General features: G+C 39.7%; 2 protein-coding genes across 6 annotated transcripts in view; both read left to right on the forward strand.

The window, feature by feature from the left end:
• LOC128220597 (uncharacterized) overlaps positions 1 to 11,261 on the forward strand; it is a 29,721-nt gene extending 18,460 nt beyond the window's left edge. For all 5 annotated transcript variants that reach the window (XM_052929052.1, XM_052929049.1, XM_052929048.1 and 2 more), the window contains exons 10-17: positions 170 to 324; positions 3,296 to 3,401; positions 3,722 to 3,970; positions 4,429 to 4,550; positions 5,765 to 5,963; positions 6,210 to 6,408; positions 6,810 to 7,037; positions 9,886 to 11,261. In XM_052929052.1, the coding sequence (XP_052785012.1) occupies positions 170 to 324; positions 3,296 to 3,401; positions 3,722 to 3,970; positions 4,429 to 4,550; positions 5,765 to 5,963; positions 6,210 to 6,408; positions 6,810 to 7,037; positions 9,886 to 10,334 (1,707 nt within the window). In that variant the 3' untranslated portion in view covers positions 10,335 to 11,261. The remainder of the gene's footprint in view (positions 1 to 169; positions 325 to 3,295; positions 3,402 to 3,721; positions 3,971 to 4,428; positions 4,551 to 5,764; positions 5,964 to 6,209; positions 6,409 to 6,809; positions 7,038 to 9,885) is intronic.
• A 2,255-nt stretch (positions 11,262 to 13,516) lies between these two features.
• On the forward strand, positions 13,517 to 20,193 carry LOC128220602 (prion-like-(Q/N-rich) domain-bearing protein 25). The gene is made up of 7 exons (XM_052929061.1): positions 13,517 to 14,141; positions 15,236 to 15,453; positions 15,852 to 16,046; positions 16,947 to 17,042; positions 17,389 to 17,565; positions 17,884 to 18,006; positions 19,608 to 20,193. Exons 2-7 carry the CDS (start codon positions 15,255 to 15,257, stop codon positions 19,682 to 19,684), a joined length of 867 nt encoding a protein of 288 aa, XP_052785021.1. The 5' UTR covers positions 13,517 to 14,141; positions 15,236 to 15,254; the 3' UTR covers positions 19,685 to 20,193.
• Positions 20,194 to 20,268: the final 75 nt, after the last annotated feature.

A 20,268-nucleotide genomic window follows, 5' to 3' on the forward strand; every position in this document is an offset into this window, starting at 1 on the left:
ATTCATTCTACATAACGAATAATTGAATTCACTTTTAACGAGTCAAATTATCTATTCACATCATGTTCTGTGATCTATAAATCTAATGTATAGTAACTTGTCGTTTTTATACGCGCTTTGATTTAAAACAACAAGCGACACGTATCACTACGTTCCCTTCTGCTTTCAGATCCAGTTCCAGGAAGGGGAGACTCTAACGCTCCTCGACAACTCCGACCGGAAGGAGTGGCGCGTGCGAAACTCACGGGATCAGGTGGGTGTGGTCCCCGCCGTAATTATCCTCATCAGCGGACCCTCGGGCGAGGCGGTAGACGCCGCCGTAAGGTAAGTTGTTAAAAGCCGCTCGGCAACTCTTATGTTTAATCTTCAGCCAGCCAAATTCAATTTTAAGCGTGCCCGGCTCCCTTGGGATGAATATAGTCCTTTACTGACCTTCGGCCATACAACTTTGATATTTGGTCACCGACATCATAAATGACCTTCGGCTACACCATTACTGCTCTTCTGCTACACCATACTGACCTTGGACTTGAGCATTACTGACCTTCGGCTACACCATACTGACCTTCGGCCTGAGCATTACTGACCTTCGGCTACACAATTACTGACCTTCGGCCTGAGCATTACTGACCTTCGGCTACACCATACTGACCTTCAGCCAGAGAATTACTGACCTTCGGCTACACCATACTGACCTTCGGCCTGAGCATTACTGACCTTCATCTACACCATACTGACCTTCAACCACACCATACTGACCATCGGCCCGAGCATAACTGACCTTCGGCAACACCATTACTGACCTTCGGCCACGCCATTACTGACCTTCAGCTTGACCATTACTGACCTTCAGCTACACCATTACTGACATTTGGCTTCACTATTACTGACCTTCGTTCATACCTTAACTGACTTTTGCCCACACCATTACTGACCTTCGGTCATACCTTAACTGACTTTCGCGCATACCATTACTGGGCTTCGGTCACACCATTACTGGCCTTCGGTCACACCGTTACTTACCTTCGATCAAACCTAAACTGACTTTCGCGCACACCATTACTGGCCTTCGGTCACACCATTACTGGCCTTTGGTCACACCATTACTGACCTTCGGTCATATCTTAACTGATTTCGTGCTCACCATTACTGGCCTTCGGTCACTCAAACACCATTTCTGACCTTCGGTCATATCTTAACTGATTTCGCGCACACTATTACTGGCCTTTGGTCATACCATTACCTTCCTTCGGTCATACTTTAACTGACTTTCGCGCACACCATTACTGGCCTTCGGTCACTCAAACACCATTTCTGACCTTCGGTCATACCATTACTGGCCTTCGGTCACACCATTACTGGCCTTCGGTCACACCATTTCTGACCTTCGGTCACACCATTACAGGCCTTCGGTCACACCTTTACTGGCTTCGGTCACACCATTACAGGCCTTCGGCTACACCATTACAGGCCTTCGGTCACACCTTTACTGGCCTTCGGTCACACCATTACTGACATTCAGTCATACCTTAACTGACTTTCGCGCACACCATTACTTGCCTTCGGTCACACCATTAAAGGCCTTCGGCTACACCATAACTGACCTTCGGCTAGACCATAACTGACCTTTGGCCACACCATAACTGACCTTCGGCCACACCATAACTGACCTTCGGCCACACCATTACTGACAATTCGGTTACACCATAACTGACATTCGGCCGTACCATTACTGACCTTCGGCCGTACCATTACTGATCTTCAGATATACAATTACTGACCTTCGGTCGCACCATTACAGGCCTTCGGTCGCACCATTACTGACCTTCGGCAATACAATTACTGACCTTCGGTCACACCATTACTGACATTCAGTCATACCTTAACTGACTTTCGCGCACACCATTACTTGCCTTCGGTCACACCATTAACGGCCTTCTGTCACACCTTTACTGGCCTTCGGATATACCTTAACTGACCTTCGGTCATACCTTAACTGACCTTCGGCTACACCATAACTGACGTTCGGCCACACCATAACTGACCTTCGGCCACACCATAACTGACCTTCGCTACACCATAACTGACCTTCGGCTGCATTATTACTGACCTTCGGCCGTACCATTACTGATCTTCGGCAATACAATTGCTGACCTTCGGCCATACCAGTACAAGCCTTCGGTCGCACCATTACTGACCTTCGGCAATACATTTACTGACCTTCGGCCATACCATAACTGACCTTCGGCCGTACCATTACTGACCTTCGGCCGTACCATTACTGATCTTCGGATATACAATTACTGACCTTCGGTCGCACCATTACAGGCCTTCGATCGCACCATTACTGACCTTCGGCAATACTATTACTGACCTTCGGTCATACCATAACTGACCTTCGGGTTACACCATAACTGACCTTCGGCCGTACCATGACTGACCTTCGGCCGTACCATTACTGATCTTCGGATATACAATTAATGACCTTCGGTCGCACCATTACAAGCCTTCGGTCGCACCATTACTGAACTTCGGCAATACAATTACTGGCCTTCGGTCACACCATTACTGACATTCAGTCATACCTTAACTGACTTTCGCGCACACCATTACTTGCCTTCGGTCACACCATTAATGGCCTTCGGTCACACCTTTACTGGCCTTCGGATATACCTTAACTGACCTTCGGTCATACCTTAACTGACCTTCGGCTACACCATAACTGACCTTCGGCCACACCATAACTGACCTTCGGCCACACCATAACTGACCTTCGCTACACCATAACTGACCTTCGGCTGCACCATAACTGACCTTCGGCCATACCATAATTGACCTTCGGTTGCACCATAACTGACCTTCGGCCGTACCATGACTGACCTTCGGCCGTACCATTACTGATCTTCGGCAATACAATTACTGACCTTCGGCCATACCAGTACAGGCCTTCGGTCGCACCATTACTGACCTTCGGCAACACAATTACTGACCTTCGGCCATACCATTACTGACCTTCGGCCACACCATGACTGACCTTGACCACTTCAATTTGATGTTTCGTTCTACGGATTTACTTCACCAATCAGTGCGAAAATAAAAAATAAGTTTTAGGCGACTGCTCACAGTATTCTTTTAATTACACGGAGAAAGGTGGATAATATTGTAATTGTTCAGGATTATCATTTTAAATATTCATTATAATGGAAATAAATGTTTTCTCCTTTATCCACTTATTTATAACAAGTATTTTACCTCAACTCTAAACTCATGTTTGACTTTTACCATCTGTCTCCAGGTTACGCCTCCAACTTCTTGGGCTGTGGACTTCGAGCGTTAAACGTCTGGGGTACCAGATGATCGCATTCATGCAGCTCGTGTTTAAGGACTGGAATGAGGAGGAGGTATGGTTTCTATGGTTTCTCAGATGACTTTAAAGCTGGAACAAAACTATTGGTGTGGAGTTTGGTTGCAATTTCACTGAACTTGTAGGTAATGTCCAGACACAGTCACGATTAAGCCTTCAATCATTATGCCAACTTCTAACCTATAAAAACTGTGAAAGATATCAATACATTTCATGCCTTTCTTTTAAAATACTTGTATTAGCTAGAAGTATAAATGTCAACCTATCAGGGAGTATCGTTCCTACGAGGCACATTTCATATAGAACATGTAATTGTCTTAAATTATTTCCGAAAAGCACATTTGCTCCACATTATAGATAAAAGCGATCCAGAGGATGCCGGAAGCGGACCGGAGGCAGCTGTCAGAGACACTGTCTGCCGTGGACGAGGAGCTTGGCCGCACATGGCGCGGCTACCCGGGGTTCGAGGACCTGCAGGAGCGGATGTCGCGGCTTCAAACCATTCTGGAGGAGGCGAATTCCAACCCACCCCCGCCCTCAACCGGAAGTAATGGGGAGGTAGTCGTGCAAGCCAAGATGTTGGATGATCTGTTAAGCCAGTACAAGGTAAAGATGGCTATTAAGGAACGTAGAAAGCTGATGTGCTTTAGTTTGAGATATTTATTAAGATCATTATAAGACGGTTTAAAAGAAATGCTATGACTGGTGTCTATTATCTGTTTTCCGGCGCTCCTTTGTACATTCATTCAAATGATAATGTTCTGTATTGTATTGACTGAATATCCCATAAAATCTGTACCACTAGTATCTTTTCTGGGAATTAATGAACTCGATGTAATCTCGCCCACCCCATTTAAGCAGATTCAATTATTGAGCCTCGCTGGAAATCCTTTGCATGTCCGAACTATTAAAATACGTGTTCCCTACGTTTTGGATAAATGCGGTTGGAGAAAAAGCATTTATCAGTAACCCTCATTTCCGCAAAACAAACATCGTACACTTGGGTTGGGATGAACCTTGCACTCTCGCCCATATGAGATACGTATAATCATGTTGCTTTGCAGGAGTTCTGGACGTACTGGGACACATACAGGTCTGTGACGGAGATGCTCCGGCAGCCCCGCTACATCCTCGTATGTGACCGCTGGGACCAGCTGAGATATACCACCACCGCGCACTACATCAGGTATACCCATGATGCAACAGTCTGCAGATTGACATATGTCAGTAGGGATCAGTTAATTTTAGCGTTGAAATAAGAATAAGGGTTCAACGATCAGGGCATGGCTATGGCCCCAGCAAGTAATACGTAATCCACAAAGGACTCTGTTTTTGAACGGCGTCTTTGCTCAGCAGTTTATACACAAATGACACCATTATTCAGAGTAACATTTAGAATATGACGCCGCATGCCAAATCGTTTTAGCATGGCAATTATGAAGCTTAAGTAAAACATAGTAATGCTCATTAGTCATTATATTTATTAGTTCGTCTGATTTTCGAAGACAAATGGTTGACGCATTGTCATTGCCTTGTAGAGGTATTGTCAAAGTATTTTTGGCGTTGTCGCCGGTGGGGTCGTCGGCATGCATGGCCATTTCTCAAAAACTGTTAAAAGAAATTTAAATGGAACTCTGTAGACGTCTTGCCAGAGACATGACGCTCAGATAGAACAATACCCATGACTCTGACTTGGTGTCCAGTTATGGCCCATTTTACTACTGTAACACACCAACAGACGAGCGCTGGCGTTCGCTCCACGGCGCGATTGTTTGAGCTTGTGTCGTTCTTTAAGGAACAAATACGCGGAATGCATCTTTAGCGAAGAGTCATTGTAGAACTTCTGGATTTGATTGTATACCCCTAAACATTCCGTATGTCGGACATAATATATATCTCTGTATATCTATATGTGTTTTCGGTGTATTGTAGTGCAGAAAACAGGAAGTACGACATTTTAGCCTTGCATGTCTTTAAGATTCAGAGTCAAACGCTCCCCTTTTCAGTTAATAAGGTTTGATATGCACGCTAAAGTGAATATTACATTGTTGGTGTAATTAAATGCAAACCTATTGTTTCGAACACACAGAATGTTTAGGTTTACTTTTAGACTCGATAGAAGTTGAGGCACTCGTCTATTTTTTATAACATTTTTACTGTACCGGCTCGCTTCGTTTTAATACTTTTTGCATTTGTCGACTCCAAACTAAAATTCATACGGGAAGTATACTGGGGTTGTGACTGAAATCAATAACAATAGGGACTTGGTAACCCTCAGTTGGTGACTGCTTTCTTTGGAGTATCAAGGTTGGAATGATCGTTCCCCATTAAGGGGAACACCCATTGTCCATGATCATGTAGTCAGACCCACAACCGTCTTCCAACGGTGCTTTTCCGCAGGTTCTGGGACACAAACCTCGAGTTACCAAATGGGGACGGGAAGACTTACAAGGCGGAGGCGGCCCTCATCCTACAGGAGACGCCACGTGGCGGACGGCTCCAACCGGAAGTGGCGGTGGAGGAGACGATGACGTCAGAAGCGGCGGACAGAACAGACAGCACCGTCAGTGACGCAATGGCCAAACTGACCATCGGAGACGTTAGACTTTGTTTTCGTATTTTTTTAATAATAACTGTTAATATGCATGCTATATTTAAAGTATATACATGGCTGTATCTTTTCCATTAATCACAGAAGGTGAATTTTACAGTGACGGGGAATAATAGCAAATGTAATATTTCTGACCCGCAAAAGTATCGAAATAAACTTTTTGTTTATATGTTCTGTAAGTCGACACTTCGTTAAAACAATGTGCGTATGTTATTTCGCTACACGTATATTCAGGAGGACGAGGATCAGTGGACGAGCAGCACGGAAGTGACGGAAGTGAGGCGGCGGCAGCAGCTCACCACGGACGAAGTGGTTCAGTCCACAGAGGAAGTGCGTCATACATACATCATCAAGAGTGTGTACGATCCCCGGACCCAAGAGAACATCTCCCTCACGGAGGCGGTCGTTGCGGGCATCATTGACCAGGTTGCAGGTAACACATAATCTACTACCACATACTCCTCTCTGGTCGTGTACGCAATCTTATACGCAGTGATCTCCCCTAACAAGTACGGGAGAAGCGAAATCGTGTCTGCAGTGCTCCATTCGGCTTTTCTAGTTCTTACTAGGTAGCTTCTTTGATATCTGGTGTTCGTAGTATATATTCTAGGACGCCATTAAAACGGTACGGGATGAGACTTCCTCCTTATATAGGACATATAGGAAATATTATGATATTCCAGTCGACACTAAGGAGAATATCATCTTCCCGGGTATTCTTTGTGACATTTTACTACAAAACAAAACTCACGACAACGTAAAATACAAATGCAAGTATAATACATGTTCACTTGGTAGTAAAATCGGTGAAACGCCATGTTTGTGTTGTTTCAGGTCGCTACGTGGACATCGTGACAGGGACGAGCGTGTCCTACCAGGAGGCGATGGCTAACGGTGACATCACGGTGGAGTTCAAGTCTCAGCGGAAGGTCCGAGAGGAGCGTTCGTCGTACGGCATCATCACGGTACGAACCTCCCGGGAAAGCCGCCCGTACACAGTCACCGCCGTCACCGACCCAGCCACAGACAAACAGCTCTCACCGGACGCCGCGTATGAGAAAGGTGCGTACTGTAAACATCTTGAGTGAAGTTAGCTTCAAATTAGAGGGAAGAACGTGCGGAAGATTAAGTATCATCACTGGATCTGTAGTACGAAGTACCAAGAAATTATGACGGAATCTTTCGAGAAATCATGAGTCATTTAACTTTAAAATAACTCTTATTGTTTAAGAAGTATGCATGGCAAAATTTGTCGACGCTGATTAAAGTATTTACGAGTAGGGATCTCAAAATGTCATTATAATACACCTTTGCATAGTTTTCATTTATTTTATTATATGGGAAACAGTAAAAATACTTTAAACTGTGGATACATTTTGCATACAGCATTATGGTTTTGAAAGGGTCAGAAATAATGTCCAGTCGCCGTTTTGTCCGTCCTTTCATCCGTCCAGTACACTTTTGCCTGGAGCAAAACTCAAAGCAATACTGCATGTGTTTTCTCTAAAAATTGCAACATAGACAGAGGGCAATATGCACAAATGCTGTGCTGAAGAACCACACACTTCAGTCATTGCTGAATTATCTCACCCTTCCACTTTTACAGTATGCATTAATAAGCTTATAACAATACTAAAGGGTTTAAATGAAACTTGGTATATAGATATATATTAGAGGAATTGCAGGGCGCAAGAGCTTAATACTACTACTTTTCATGTAACTCAATTTATCATATTTTTTTTTAATTTGTGTCCGGAACGGTGTATATTAATGATGCAATCCTTGGCCGACCTTTCAGGGTCGCATCGTTCTACAAAATTCCGTCAAGTTGAAATATTTGGCCAAAAGTCATTCAAATAGAAGCAAATCCAAAATATTTCACACGTGTAGAAGCAGAAAATAGTTTCTGTCACGTAACTTACTTGCTTGTTTACATCTGTTGTGTCCAGTGGTGACCAATGTGAGGATCCCTTTGAAGTCACGTGATTCCTCGCCCTGTAATTCTTGTAACGACGGTTGTCACAAAGAATTGCTTAAAACACGATGGGAGCGTTACAATGCTCCTTTAATGGGTATAAAACATATGGATTATTGGTATACGCTTAATGGAGTGATAAATCGGTTCATCATAAAATATTTGTACTATTTTAACTGGAACATTCTTCGTCGTTCACGGTTCTTTTCTGTTTCAACAGATTTTCCGAAGACATCCTTAGGTTATTAGATTGGGCTGTAAGTTGCAATGCAAAGAAGGATGTAAAAAAATCTTAGCGCAAATGTTCTCCATGACAAGATGGTGTGTCATGTAAAACACCAAGTTTTGTACATCAAAGGTTAGGGTCACATTTTAAGGTCATTGGCCAAAATGTCTTGTTCTTTGCGTTAGGGCTTTAGCTTTGCCATGATTAGTAGGATGGTAAAATGATTTGATGATTGAACGATTTTAAAACAGCAAAGCACAAACGACTGGACAATATGGACTAAATTCCTTGAATTTTGGCTTAAATAACTTGGTACAAATGTTTGCCATGACTAGATTCATGTCTGGGATTCAAATGTTAGGGTCACACATAAGGTTTTGACTGTTAGGGTCACACATAAGGTTTTGACTTAAATGTCTTTGTATTTTTCTTGCCAATACAGTGACTTTGTCATGCAATTAGGTAATTCAAATTCTGGGTTAGCAATGGTCACGTGCTGAGCAGCATACCAGTGAACTCTGAGTAAGCAATTGTCACGTGCCGAGCAGCATACCAGTGTACTCTGAGTAAGCAATTGTCACGTGCCGAGCAGCATACCAGTGTACTCTGAGTAAGCAATTGTCACGTGCCGAGCAGCATACCAGTGTACTCTGAGTAAGCAATTGTCACGTGCCGAGCAGCATACCAGTGAACTCTGGGTTAGCAATTGTCACGTGCTGAGCAGCATACCAGTGTACTCTGAGTAAGCAATTGTCACATGCCGAGCAGCATACCAGTGTACTCTGAGTAAGCAATTGTCACATGCCGAGCAGCATACCAGTGTACTCTGAGTAAGCAATTGTCACGTGCCGAGCAGCATACCAGTGAACTCTGAGTAAGCAATTGTCACGTGCCAAGCAGCATACCAGTGTACTCTGAGTAAGCAATTGTCACATGCCGAGCAGCATATCAGTGTACTCTGAGTAAGCAATGGTCACGTGCCGAGCAGCATACCAGTGTACTCTGGGTTAGCAATGGTCACGTGCTGAGCAGCATACCAGTGAACTCTGAGTAAGCAATTGTCACGTGCCGAGCAGCATACCAGTGTACTCTGAGTTAGCAATTGTCACGTGCCGAGCAGCATACCAATGTATTGTTACAGTAGAAATATTGTAAGCGATACTTGAACATAAAGTTTAAGTCAAGTGTGTCACAACTTAAACCAACATTTTTGAATCCTCTTGAGGTTTGAACAACAAAACCATGACACGATCCATGGTGTCAAGACATCTTGCCCGAGTTGTATGGAAATTAATATTATTTTAAACATTATCAATTAGAGATATAAATCATTTATAACGATAGAATATTTGAATAATGCATTGTCTCTGATTGTCTGTCACTTATCGTTTGAACGTTTTATCATAATGACTCGTATTTCGCGTGTTTTACTCCGCCGATAACGCGTTATCATTTACTCTGACATTAACATATTTATAAGCCGCGCGTTAATGTGTTAAAGTAGGGTTTCAAATGACCATACAGATTGCAATCGGCAAAGTCGTGCTAGTGGTCCGCCACAAGGTGAATGGCATAAAAACACAGCCAATCTCTATTTTTTTCCAATTATTTTGGCATTGACTTTGTCATATAACTGATTTAATTATATGTGAAAACTGTCTGCGTTTATTTTCCATACCATAATCATACCAAATATAATATCCTTCCAGGAATCCTGAGCAAGACGGAGCCTATATATATTGGAGCGGGCGGGGAGAGGATGCCCCTCCTGGATGCCATATATGTGGGTCATGTGCAGGCTAATTTCCTGGGCACACCGGATGAATCAGAGGAGGAGACCATCACGTACGCCGTCAATGGCGTCATCGACCAGCGTAAACGTGACAAGCTGTCATTCCATGACGCGATCAGCCAGGGTCTGCTTGACGCAGAGGAGGGTGTTTACGTGAACAACGTAACGTGGGAACGCGTGCCAATAACTGACGCTATCATGAAGGGATTAATAAAAGCGAAGATTATTACAGACACCTCCAGTCTCGATATCGACCCAACGAATAAGATTGTTGTTCAGAGGTTAGGGTCGGTGAAAGAGAAAATCTTGAAGGCTGTAAAAACTGCCCGGGCGTTTAAAATGAATGTGCCTGAGTTAGGCAAGTAGCTTGTTGCTGTACTGTTATATAAGAATACGTTGAGTTGCATTTAAACAGAGCATTTAAAGTCAAATTTATTATAATATATATTTCGGTGGTATGCGAACAACTGCGAGTTTCTTTTCTTCAGCCTCGATGTATTAACATACACATGGACTTGTGAATTCAAAATACATGCAATGAAATACAGCATTGACTTTAGTTTAGCCAAGTTCTGTATTGGTCATCTGGTTTGGATATTCTCATATAGTTGCCATGACACCCACAAAGAAAAAATGTATAAGCTTCTTAATTTTTGTTCCGCATGCTAACGCTTTCATGGTGGTCTACTAGATGTGTTCTAATTTAATTCCTACGCCGGGTCACACCTGGTTTTCTCGTGTCATAAATATATATTATATACTATATATATATATATATATATATATATATATATATATATATATATATATATATATATATATATATATATATATATATATATATATATATATATATATATATATGTATATATACATGTATATAATATTCTCCATACCAAAACGCAACAGGAATATCTTTGTTTAATGTAGCCGTGTAGTGGCAATCTACAAGCGTTATTAAATTTCTGACTTTTGGTTCAATAAGGATATTTTCTCATTTCAACTGCAATTGTTTTTTTCTTTGCGCTTTCGACACAGCCAAGAACATTGACTTACAGTCGGTGCTATGTGGGGCAATCATGTCCCTGTTGTCTATATGAATAGTTTTCTTGTATATTTGTTTGTTTAAACAGTTTCGTTACGTTTCCGCTTGTTATAATGCCTATTGATGTTGTAGTCGGTTATATAGTCGCTTTAGAATAGTTCTGTCTTTTATTGATTTCAACCATTTTAAAACATTGTTACCCTACCCATCCCCATATGTACTTAGCAATATATTGTGGTAAAAAAGTGGATACTTTGTTTACACGGCGCATGTGTATTATCCTGTAAGGTGTATTTGCTTTCACGAGATTTCAAATACACTGCATAAAGAAAAAAGTGTTCCGTTCGATATTAAAACCAATCTCCGCATTTTGAAATACGTTTTAATATAATTAAAGTATGCCGCACCATTGCATGATTGGTCGTTAAATGTTCTTGATAAAACTTATCACTTACATTGAAATATATTATCGTTCATTTTTTTTTGAAAGTGTGACACTGATTTCATTTCCAAGTGCTGCCATAGAGCGCCACCGGGGTACGACACGTGATCTAGGATTAATATGCTCTATACCAGGTCTTGGAAGTCACCGGGGTACGACACGTGATCTAGGATTAATATGCTCTATACCAGGTCTTGGAAGTCACCGGGGTACGACACGTGATCTAGGATTAATATGCTCTATACCAGGTCTTGGAAGTCACCGGGGTACGACACGTGATCTAGGATTAATATGCTCTATACCAGGTCTTGGAAGTCACCGGGGTACGACACGTGATCTAGGATTAATATGCTCTATAACAGGTCTTGGAAGTCACCGGGGTACGACACGTGATCTAGGATTAATATGCTCTATAACAGGTCTTGGAAGCCACCGGGGTACGACACGTGATCTAGGATTAATATGCTCTATAACAGGTCTTGGAAGTCACCGGGGTACGACACGTGATCTAGGATTAATATGCTCTATAACAGGTCTTGGAAGTCACCGGGGTACGACACGTGATCTAGGATTAATATGCTCTATAACAGGTCTTGGAAGCCACCGGGGTACGACACGTGATCTAGGATTAATATGCTCTATAACAGGTCTTGGAAGTCCTTCCAAGTCCCGGCTTATACGAGGGGTTAAATTAATAGATATTACAAGTTGTATGGTATAGATCCGTACAATATAGTAAGGCATGTGATAATCCTTTAAGGGATGTCAGTCTGTTTTTCAAATTGCTGTTGAGTACATAAATAGAAGCTTGGACTGCAGAAATCGTTAAGAAAGGTGACTGTAAAAGAGAAAAAGTCTTACTCCGCAACCAAGGAGAATTTTAAAGTGCTTGTTTGCGTGACTAACTCTGATAACAGTTTCATTACTGGCGGTTACGTCTTTGAAGCACGTGGATCTATGAAACATTAATAGGATGTCGGCAAGAGGACGTGATAGTTTCTAAATCAATGCACATATCCTTACATGGATCTTACAGAGAATCAGATAGGACAAGAAAAAAGTTGATGCATAGCATCAAGTCGGCGCAATTAAATTAGAAGAAAAACGTGCATGCAGATAACCAAAAATGGTTATTTTTTCAATGAACATATTTTGTTTTATGTTGGGTGTACATATGCTCGAAAGACATTATGGTTATTTTTTCCCAAGCTAATCCTCCGGTTAAAACTGAATAATAACAAAAATATACATACGTTTCTTCGGATTAAATAGAGTCAATGGTCTAATACATAGATTTAAATAGCATGAAATTCACCTTTTATTTGTACCGGCATGTTCTGTGAATTCCTTGCTTTATATTTTGTACAAGTTTATGTAACACATTTCACTCATATGAGTATATAGAATGGGGATAGAAATATTATAATTATATCAAAGGGGAATTATCTGGAGTTCATTCTTTCGAATGGCATTTTCAAAACAAACAAATAAGCTCAAGGTAAATTTTTCAAAACTCGGCATTTTTGCTATCACCAAGGGAGATTACTGCGTAGGAGGTTTACAGACATAAAGGATATTTTAATAGTACCGTGTAACCTTCATGTATATCAATCGGAACACCTCGGCCTGTATCTATGTCGGAGATGGCCGAGTTGTTATGATTGAGTTGGTATTTAAAATTAAAACGATAAGCAGGGCTATTATAATTTAAGGTTTCATGATCAATTAAAGTGTTAAGTTTTATAAAACAAACTAAACTTCATATTTTATCATGCAACGTGGAAACTATTGAAAGCATTGTTCTGCAATTTATGAACTAGTCCCTAAGTTGGAATATTTCTAAAGTAATATCAAATATAGTCGGCGCCCTTCTGGGCGCCGACTAATCAGTCATACCAGGTACAACATGAATAAAGCAAAAGGTGACGAAATGAAAAAAAATAACAAAAAAAAACCCCAACCTCGTTCGATTTCTCATTGAAAGGAAAATGAGAACTAAAAGTCCGTGAATATGTGAGACATGAAATGAACATTATAGCAAACTATACTGTGTTTCATGACCCTGTGTGGTCGTCTGGTTTCAATGGTGGATTTCTCTCAATGTGCTGGACTCAGTTTAGCGGAGGTTAGACAGATTAACTGACCAGATTTTCTTATATTTGACCTATGACTTATATTTACCCATATTACAAATATTCATAAGATATAAACACACGCACTCAGATTCGATGTATTCTTTGGAAGAAACAGTTGCCGCTAGACGCTAGAATATTTCCTAGAAGTATCATGATAGTTGACCAAACATCATTGGTAGAACATGTGGCCGCTAGCTCAGACGATACAAATAACCTCGTGCTTGCCGCACTGACTTGTACTCAAGTAAACAAAAACCAACCTCTCACGTCAAATATATGTTCTGTTATAATTGATCAGCTTTTGTCATTTGAATTTGAAACCAATTCAGCGACTAATTTCATCCAAGTCGGGTCATAACATCCTGCGCGCGCAGCCAGAAAACAGTGTTACTGCCATAGTGACTGATAGAGGCGGATGGCGATAATAAAGTGCTCGCGCAGCCAGCAGGTGCGTGGTTGTCATAGTGACTGATACAGACGGGTAGGCAGAAGGACGCTGTGAGCTCAATTCACAGCCGCGCGGCCCACCTTCAGCATCCCGATTTGAAAAGGTAAGTGATGTGTTCTTTCATTGGGAATTTCAATTAGCTTATCCTGATAGCTTGTTTTTTATTCAAATTGATTAAAAAAAAATGACCTAAAGATATGAGGTTGGTTAAATGATGTTAATTAGGTCGAATATTAAAATATTTTCGCGTAATTAAAATTAGTTATCCAAGTGCGTTGTGTGATATTTCTGTTCAGCTTAATGTCCGTTCACATGCGAAGCTGTTTTAGAACTTGATTAGGGATCTTATTTAAATTAATCTTTTAAATGTGCATGTGTTGTTTTTTTCTCTTACGTAGAGGAATTTACACTTATGAGTTTGTTCATATATTCTAAAAACTGACGGCATGTGGAATCAGTTCTAGGAAATAACATTTTGATAGATGAATCCGAATCGGATGTTTTTAGCGTTTATTTGAATATATTATTTGATTTAGATTGTTAACGGCATATGTTTTACAATAATCATAAACAAGATTATAAAAAAATAAGTGCTTCACCTAAGCACGCGCACGCACATGCACGCACGCACGCACGCACACGCACACGCACACACACACACACACACACATATATATACATATATATATATATATATATATATATATATAATAAGCCAATGAGGAGGTCGATGAACTGTTATTTTGTAAGGCGAAATGTGTGTATACAGCACACTATTATAATACACTATAATTATTAAGTTCATTTACCTTCGTCAACTGCGTTTCTGTTTGATAGAATACTTCCTCGCGGGAAAAGTCCGCACAAACTCGACGCACCTGGAGCCTTTTTATAAGCTGTCGCGTTGTTGCTATCTCCTGCCCCCCCCCCCCCCCACACACACACACAAAGTAATTAAAATAAAATAAATAAATAAATATAAAAGGGAACAATTAAATAAGATAATATGAATTGTGTATGAGTGGGAATCCTTTGTCCTTTGTACACATGTTCATTATTACACGAATCTGCCATTTTAATAAAACTTTTTCTGCGTAATGCAGATCTATGCTTCATGAAACTATATGGTATTAATAAGACTGTCAACCACTGTATGATTGACATTTATTTGACTGATTTAATTACATTACTTTCCAGGAAATATTCCAAGTCCGACATGTCTCGTGCTCCACTACTCTCACTGACGGTCGTGTGCCTCTTTGCACGTTCAGTGAACGCGGTGGCGCTTAATGCCGCGTGCTCAGCGACGTCAGACTGCACGGTGACGAACTCCGAGTGCTCCAAGATGATTTCCACGTGCTCAAAGGGAACGTGCACGTGCAAAAATGGCTACATGGAAGACAGTAGCGCATGCAGTGAGTAAATTCCTGCTGGCCAAGTATAAGAATAGCTAAGATATTGGCGCCAGATTCGTGCCACCATAATATTCTCAATCGAAGGCTTTGTCTATATGTCTTACAAAATGACTTTTTCAAAAATTATCATTACTCAAAAACTTTCTAGTCGTCAATGTTTTCCCAACTTAAGTGTAGAAGATCATCTGAAATGAGCATTGAACCATCTTTGAGAGTGTCTACTTTTTCATCTTTAAAACATTAACTCCCATATCGGAACGGTAGCAAAAAGGCGGAGCTTAACCGTTCAAAAACTAACGTTAAATTACAACGCTATTCACTTTTACGAACGCTCTTCAGTGAAATTTGCCCTCGTAAACATTGTACAACCCATAGTCATAATCCATCCCATGTTACAGAACTGATGGTAGACAACGGTGGAACATGCGACGCTAACAAGTATTGTACAGGCGGTACCACGTGTCAGACCACCACATGCGCCTGTCCGACCGGGACCATCTATCACTCGGGAGTCAAAATGTGCATTACCGACGGAAAGAAACTCATCAGCGAGGTGTGCACGGCTGACTCTGACTGCTATGAGGGAACCACGGGTAAGGCGTCCACATTCTCATTATATTACGAGAGTATCATGTGTTTCAATTTCACACTGCGGTATGATCACCAACTTGATGTTATTGTTTTTTACGGATTCACAAAAAGTAAAGAAAATAAACAAACCTTTAAGCAACCGCTCACATTTCAACCAGAAAATCGAAAATATGTCAAACAAAGCTTTCTTGAAGAAAGCAGCGCAAACAATGTTAACTCTATTTGTCACAACTTACGGAGGACTGACAGAGACCAGTTAGATTTCGTGGGACCATTTGAAACAACCATAATGTCGGAACTGATCAGGATTGCAGTTTTGAATATTAATAATATAAAAGAACAGAAGTCTTTTCGCCTTCGCCCGCTCCTGTTTTTATACGCCCGTTCATTGAACAGGAGTTTTTTTTATAGATTTCCCTGTGACGTTCTGCAGGCGTCCAGTCTGTTATCCGATCATTAACTTAAGAAGTGTGAAATCATTATCGAAATTGGTCAGAATGTGTATAATCAAAATATCTCGGACACCATATCGGTTGATTCGATCGAGAGTTATCGCCCCTTAAGTATATAACATTACTTAAAATATGTCCCATCAATAACTTTAGAAGCTTTTATCCGGTCATCACCAATTTTGGTCATTATGTGTATTGGCTTAATATCTTGAAAAAGATCCATAACCAGCCATATCGCGAGTTATTCGAGAGTCATCGTCCTTTATTTAAACAAATTTCCTAAAGTTGATCTTGTTCGACCAATTACTTTAGTAACCTTTGTCCGATCATCAACAAACTTAGACAATATTTTTGTTCACCGAACAACTCGGTCAGGTACGATATTAAAAAGAGAATATTCCATTTATACATTTAAAACAAGCTACAAGTAACATGTATTCTTTATTTCAGAGTCCGAGTGTGTGGCGAATACTGGAACCACCACCCCCAAGTACTGCCGCTGTAAATCAGGCTACGTGCTCGATAGCACATACTTTTGCACGAAACGTAAGAATCGTACATTTAAGGTGTCCCTTACACAGCTTAGTTTGTTCGCTCCAACATTTGCGTCAGACTTTAATGTTCGAAATTATAATTTGAACAATCGGGATGCAGTAATTTTCAAATTTTCAAATTCGCCGTACAATTATTTTGGTAATTCAGCTGATAGTTGTTATTGATTTAAACTAGGTAAAGCGGTTGTTGTTTTTTGTCAGTAGGCAAACTATAATTCGAACACTAAGCCTAGATGAATGTTTGCTATAAATATAAATTTATTAATCTTGTCTCCAAGGTTGTAACCTGACGCTAGACATACTGTTTATCTCACGATGAACATTTACGTAATTTCCAGCTAACCTAGACACTGCCTGTACGAGCGCGGTAGGCTGCGTTTCCATGACGTCGACGTCAATGTGGACATCATCGGGCCAAGTGTCTGAGACGTGCCAGAACAACATGTGCGCCTGCCCCAGCGGATCAGACAAATTCACATACACATACAGCTCCGCTGATTTCAAGATCTGCCAGAGTAGGAAATAAAGTTTGATTCCTATGTAAAAACTCTGAATTGGACTTGTAATTAAATATAAATTGTAAAGTAAACATAATATATCAAGCGCAGAGAATTACGTTTTACCCAATTTTCCGAATAATGTGGAATTTTGTTTTATCATTGTTACAGTGTTTGGCACATTTGTAGTGAAAAATGATGTTGTCAAACCTGTTTCACCAATGTTAATGATTTCATATTATAATAGTTCTGTATCAACCTCAACACGACGAGGTCCATACAGGTCTTGGTGACATTTTCGCTCCCATCTTCCTATCCCAATATTTCATGTTCCAGCCACGGCCACAGGTAGTAGCAACGACAAAGCGGACGGCGCGACCTGCACGGCGTCTAACACGTGCAAGTCGAAAGTGTGTTACCAGTGCCCCGGCGATTCCACGAGCAAGTGTGTCACAATCAGTGAGTTTACCTTTAACATACCTATGTCAAAAGAACATGCGTTGATTTCGATCGAAATAATTGCAAATCATACAATACCATATTAACACAGGATTTATTATCAGTCAGGAATGATGGAAATACATTGTAAATCATCACTGAGGGATTATATATAACACACGCAATTTGACGATTTTATTAAAAATGCCCAACAAATAAATACTGTAGATTACAGAATACATTGATAACAAAATACATAGAAAACAAAACACATAGATAACGGAATACATCGAAAACAGAATACATAGCTAACATAATACAAAGAAAACAGAACACATATATAACAAAACACATAGATAACAGAATACAAAGAAAACAGAATACATAGAAAACAGAATACATAGAAAACAAAGATCATAGATAACCGAATACGTAGAAAACAGAATACAATGATAACGAAATACATCGATAACAGAATACAATGATAACAAAATACATAGAAAACAAAATACATCGAAAACAAAGTACATAGATAACAGAATACATAGAAAACAGAATACATAGATAACAGAATACATCGATAACGGAATATATCGATACCAGAATACATCACAAACAGAATACATAGAAAGCAGAATTCATAGAAAACAGAATACATAGATAACAGAATACATAGATAACAGAATACATAGATAACAGAATACATTGAAAACAGAATACATAGAAAACAAAGTACATAGATAACAGAATACATAGAAAACAGAAAACATAGAAAACAAAGTACATAGATAACAGAATACATTGAAAACAGAATACATAGAAAACAAAGTACATAGATAACAGAATACATTGAAAACAGAAAACATATATAACAGAATAATAAATAACATAATACATAGATAACAGAATATATAGAAAACATAATTACATCGCTAACAGAATACATAGATAACAGAATATACAGAAAACAGAATACATCAATAACAGAATATATCGAAAACAGAAGACATAGGTAACAGAATACAGAGATAACATAATACATATAAAACAGAATACATCGATAACAGAATACATAGAAAACAGAATACATCGAAAATAGAATACATAGATTACAGAATATATAGATAACATAATACCGAGATAACAGAATACATAGATAACATAATACATAGATAACATAATACATAATTATAAAACAGAATACATAGAAAACAGAATACATAGAAAACAGAATACATCGATAACAGAATACATCGATAACAGAATACATAGAAAACAGAATGCATATACAACAGAATACATAGATTATATAATACATAGATACAGAATACATAGATAACAGAAAACATCGATAACAGAACACATAGACAACGGAATACATAGACAACAGAATACATAGATAACAGAATACATAGATTACAAAAAAACATAGAAAACAGAATACTTTTTTATCCAATCACGCAGGGTAAATCGATGTTTCTACAGTCGGATCTTCGAAATGATATGACACCAATTCCCTGGTATTTATAGTAAACAATGTCATAACCAACAACATACATATTATAATTCATTAATGATTGAAGCTTCTCGCAATAATTACATGTCAAATACCTTTCTTTCAGCCGCTGGTAATGGCGCCGATGGTATTTCCGGTTTGGTTGTATCGCTACTGGTTCCCTGTCTTCTTCTTCTGAAGTAATGTGATCAGCTGGTAACCAGCAGAAGTAGCCTCCATTCATCCGTACCATTAAACCCATCACCTGTGTTTGGAGAACTTTCGACTTTCCTTGGAAATAAGCAACACAGGTGCACAAAATAAACAGTTACAAGTTCTACTGGACTTAAATAAAATAAAAATGTGTAACATATTTAAAGCAACAAATGGCACCGAAACTGTCGCCGACCGTTAACACTTTATGTTGATATTTTATAGGTATTTATTCTTGTAGTCACATATAGTAACAATTATGTTTGTGCACGCCGCATAAAGGAAAAATCCAGCTTTTCTAGAAAACAATAATGCATGAAATTTCGACACTAAAGGAAAAAAAGTACTTAAAATATATTATAACGAGTTTTCTTTCCATCTTATTTATGTATTGTATATCACTGTGTATTTTATATTCCGTTTAGTGCTTAAACACAAAATGAAGTCAATATTTGACCGATACAGTGTGTTCCAAGTACACTTCACTTTTATAACTTATGAAAAAATAAACCATAAACGATTTATTTGTTGTAAGTTAATGGAGCCGTTATCAGGCAATGCGTTTGGATAATTTT

This window comes from Mya arenaria, chromosome 15 (genome assembly GCF_026914265.1).
Source record: "Mya arenaria isolate MELC-2E11 chromosome 15, ASM2691426v1".
Lineage (NCBI taxonomy): Eukaryota > Metazoa > Mollusca > Bivalvia > Myida > Myidae > Mya > Mya arenaria.

Coding starts and splice junctions, on each gene's coding strand:
- LOC128220602 (XM_052929061.1), top strand. CDS start 15,255: ATGTCTCGTGCTCCACTACTCTCACTGACGGTCGTGTGCCTCTTTGCA. Junction 15,454..15,851: donor GGAAGACAGTAGCGCATGCA/GTGAGTAAATTC, acceptor CCCATGTTACAG/AACTGATGGTAGACAACGGT. Junction 18,007..19,607: donor GAGCAAGTGTGTCACAATCA/GTGAGTTTACCT, acceptor CCTTTCTTTCAG/CCGCTGGTAATGGCGCCGAT.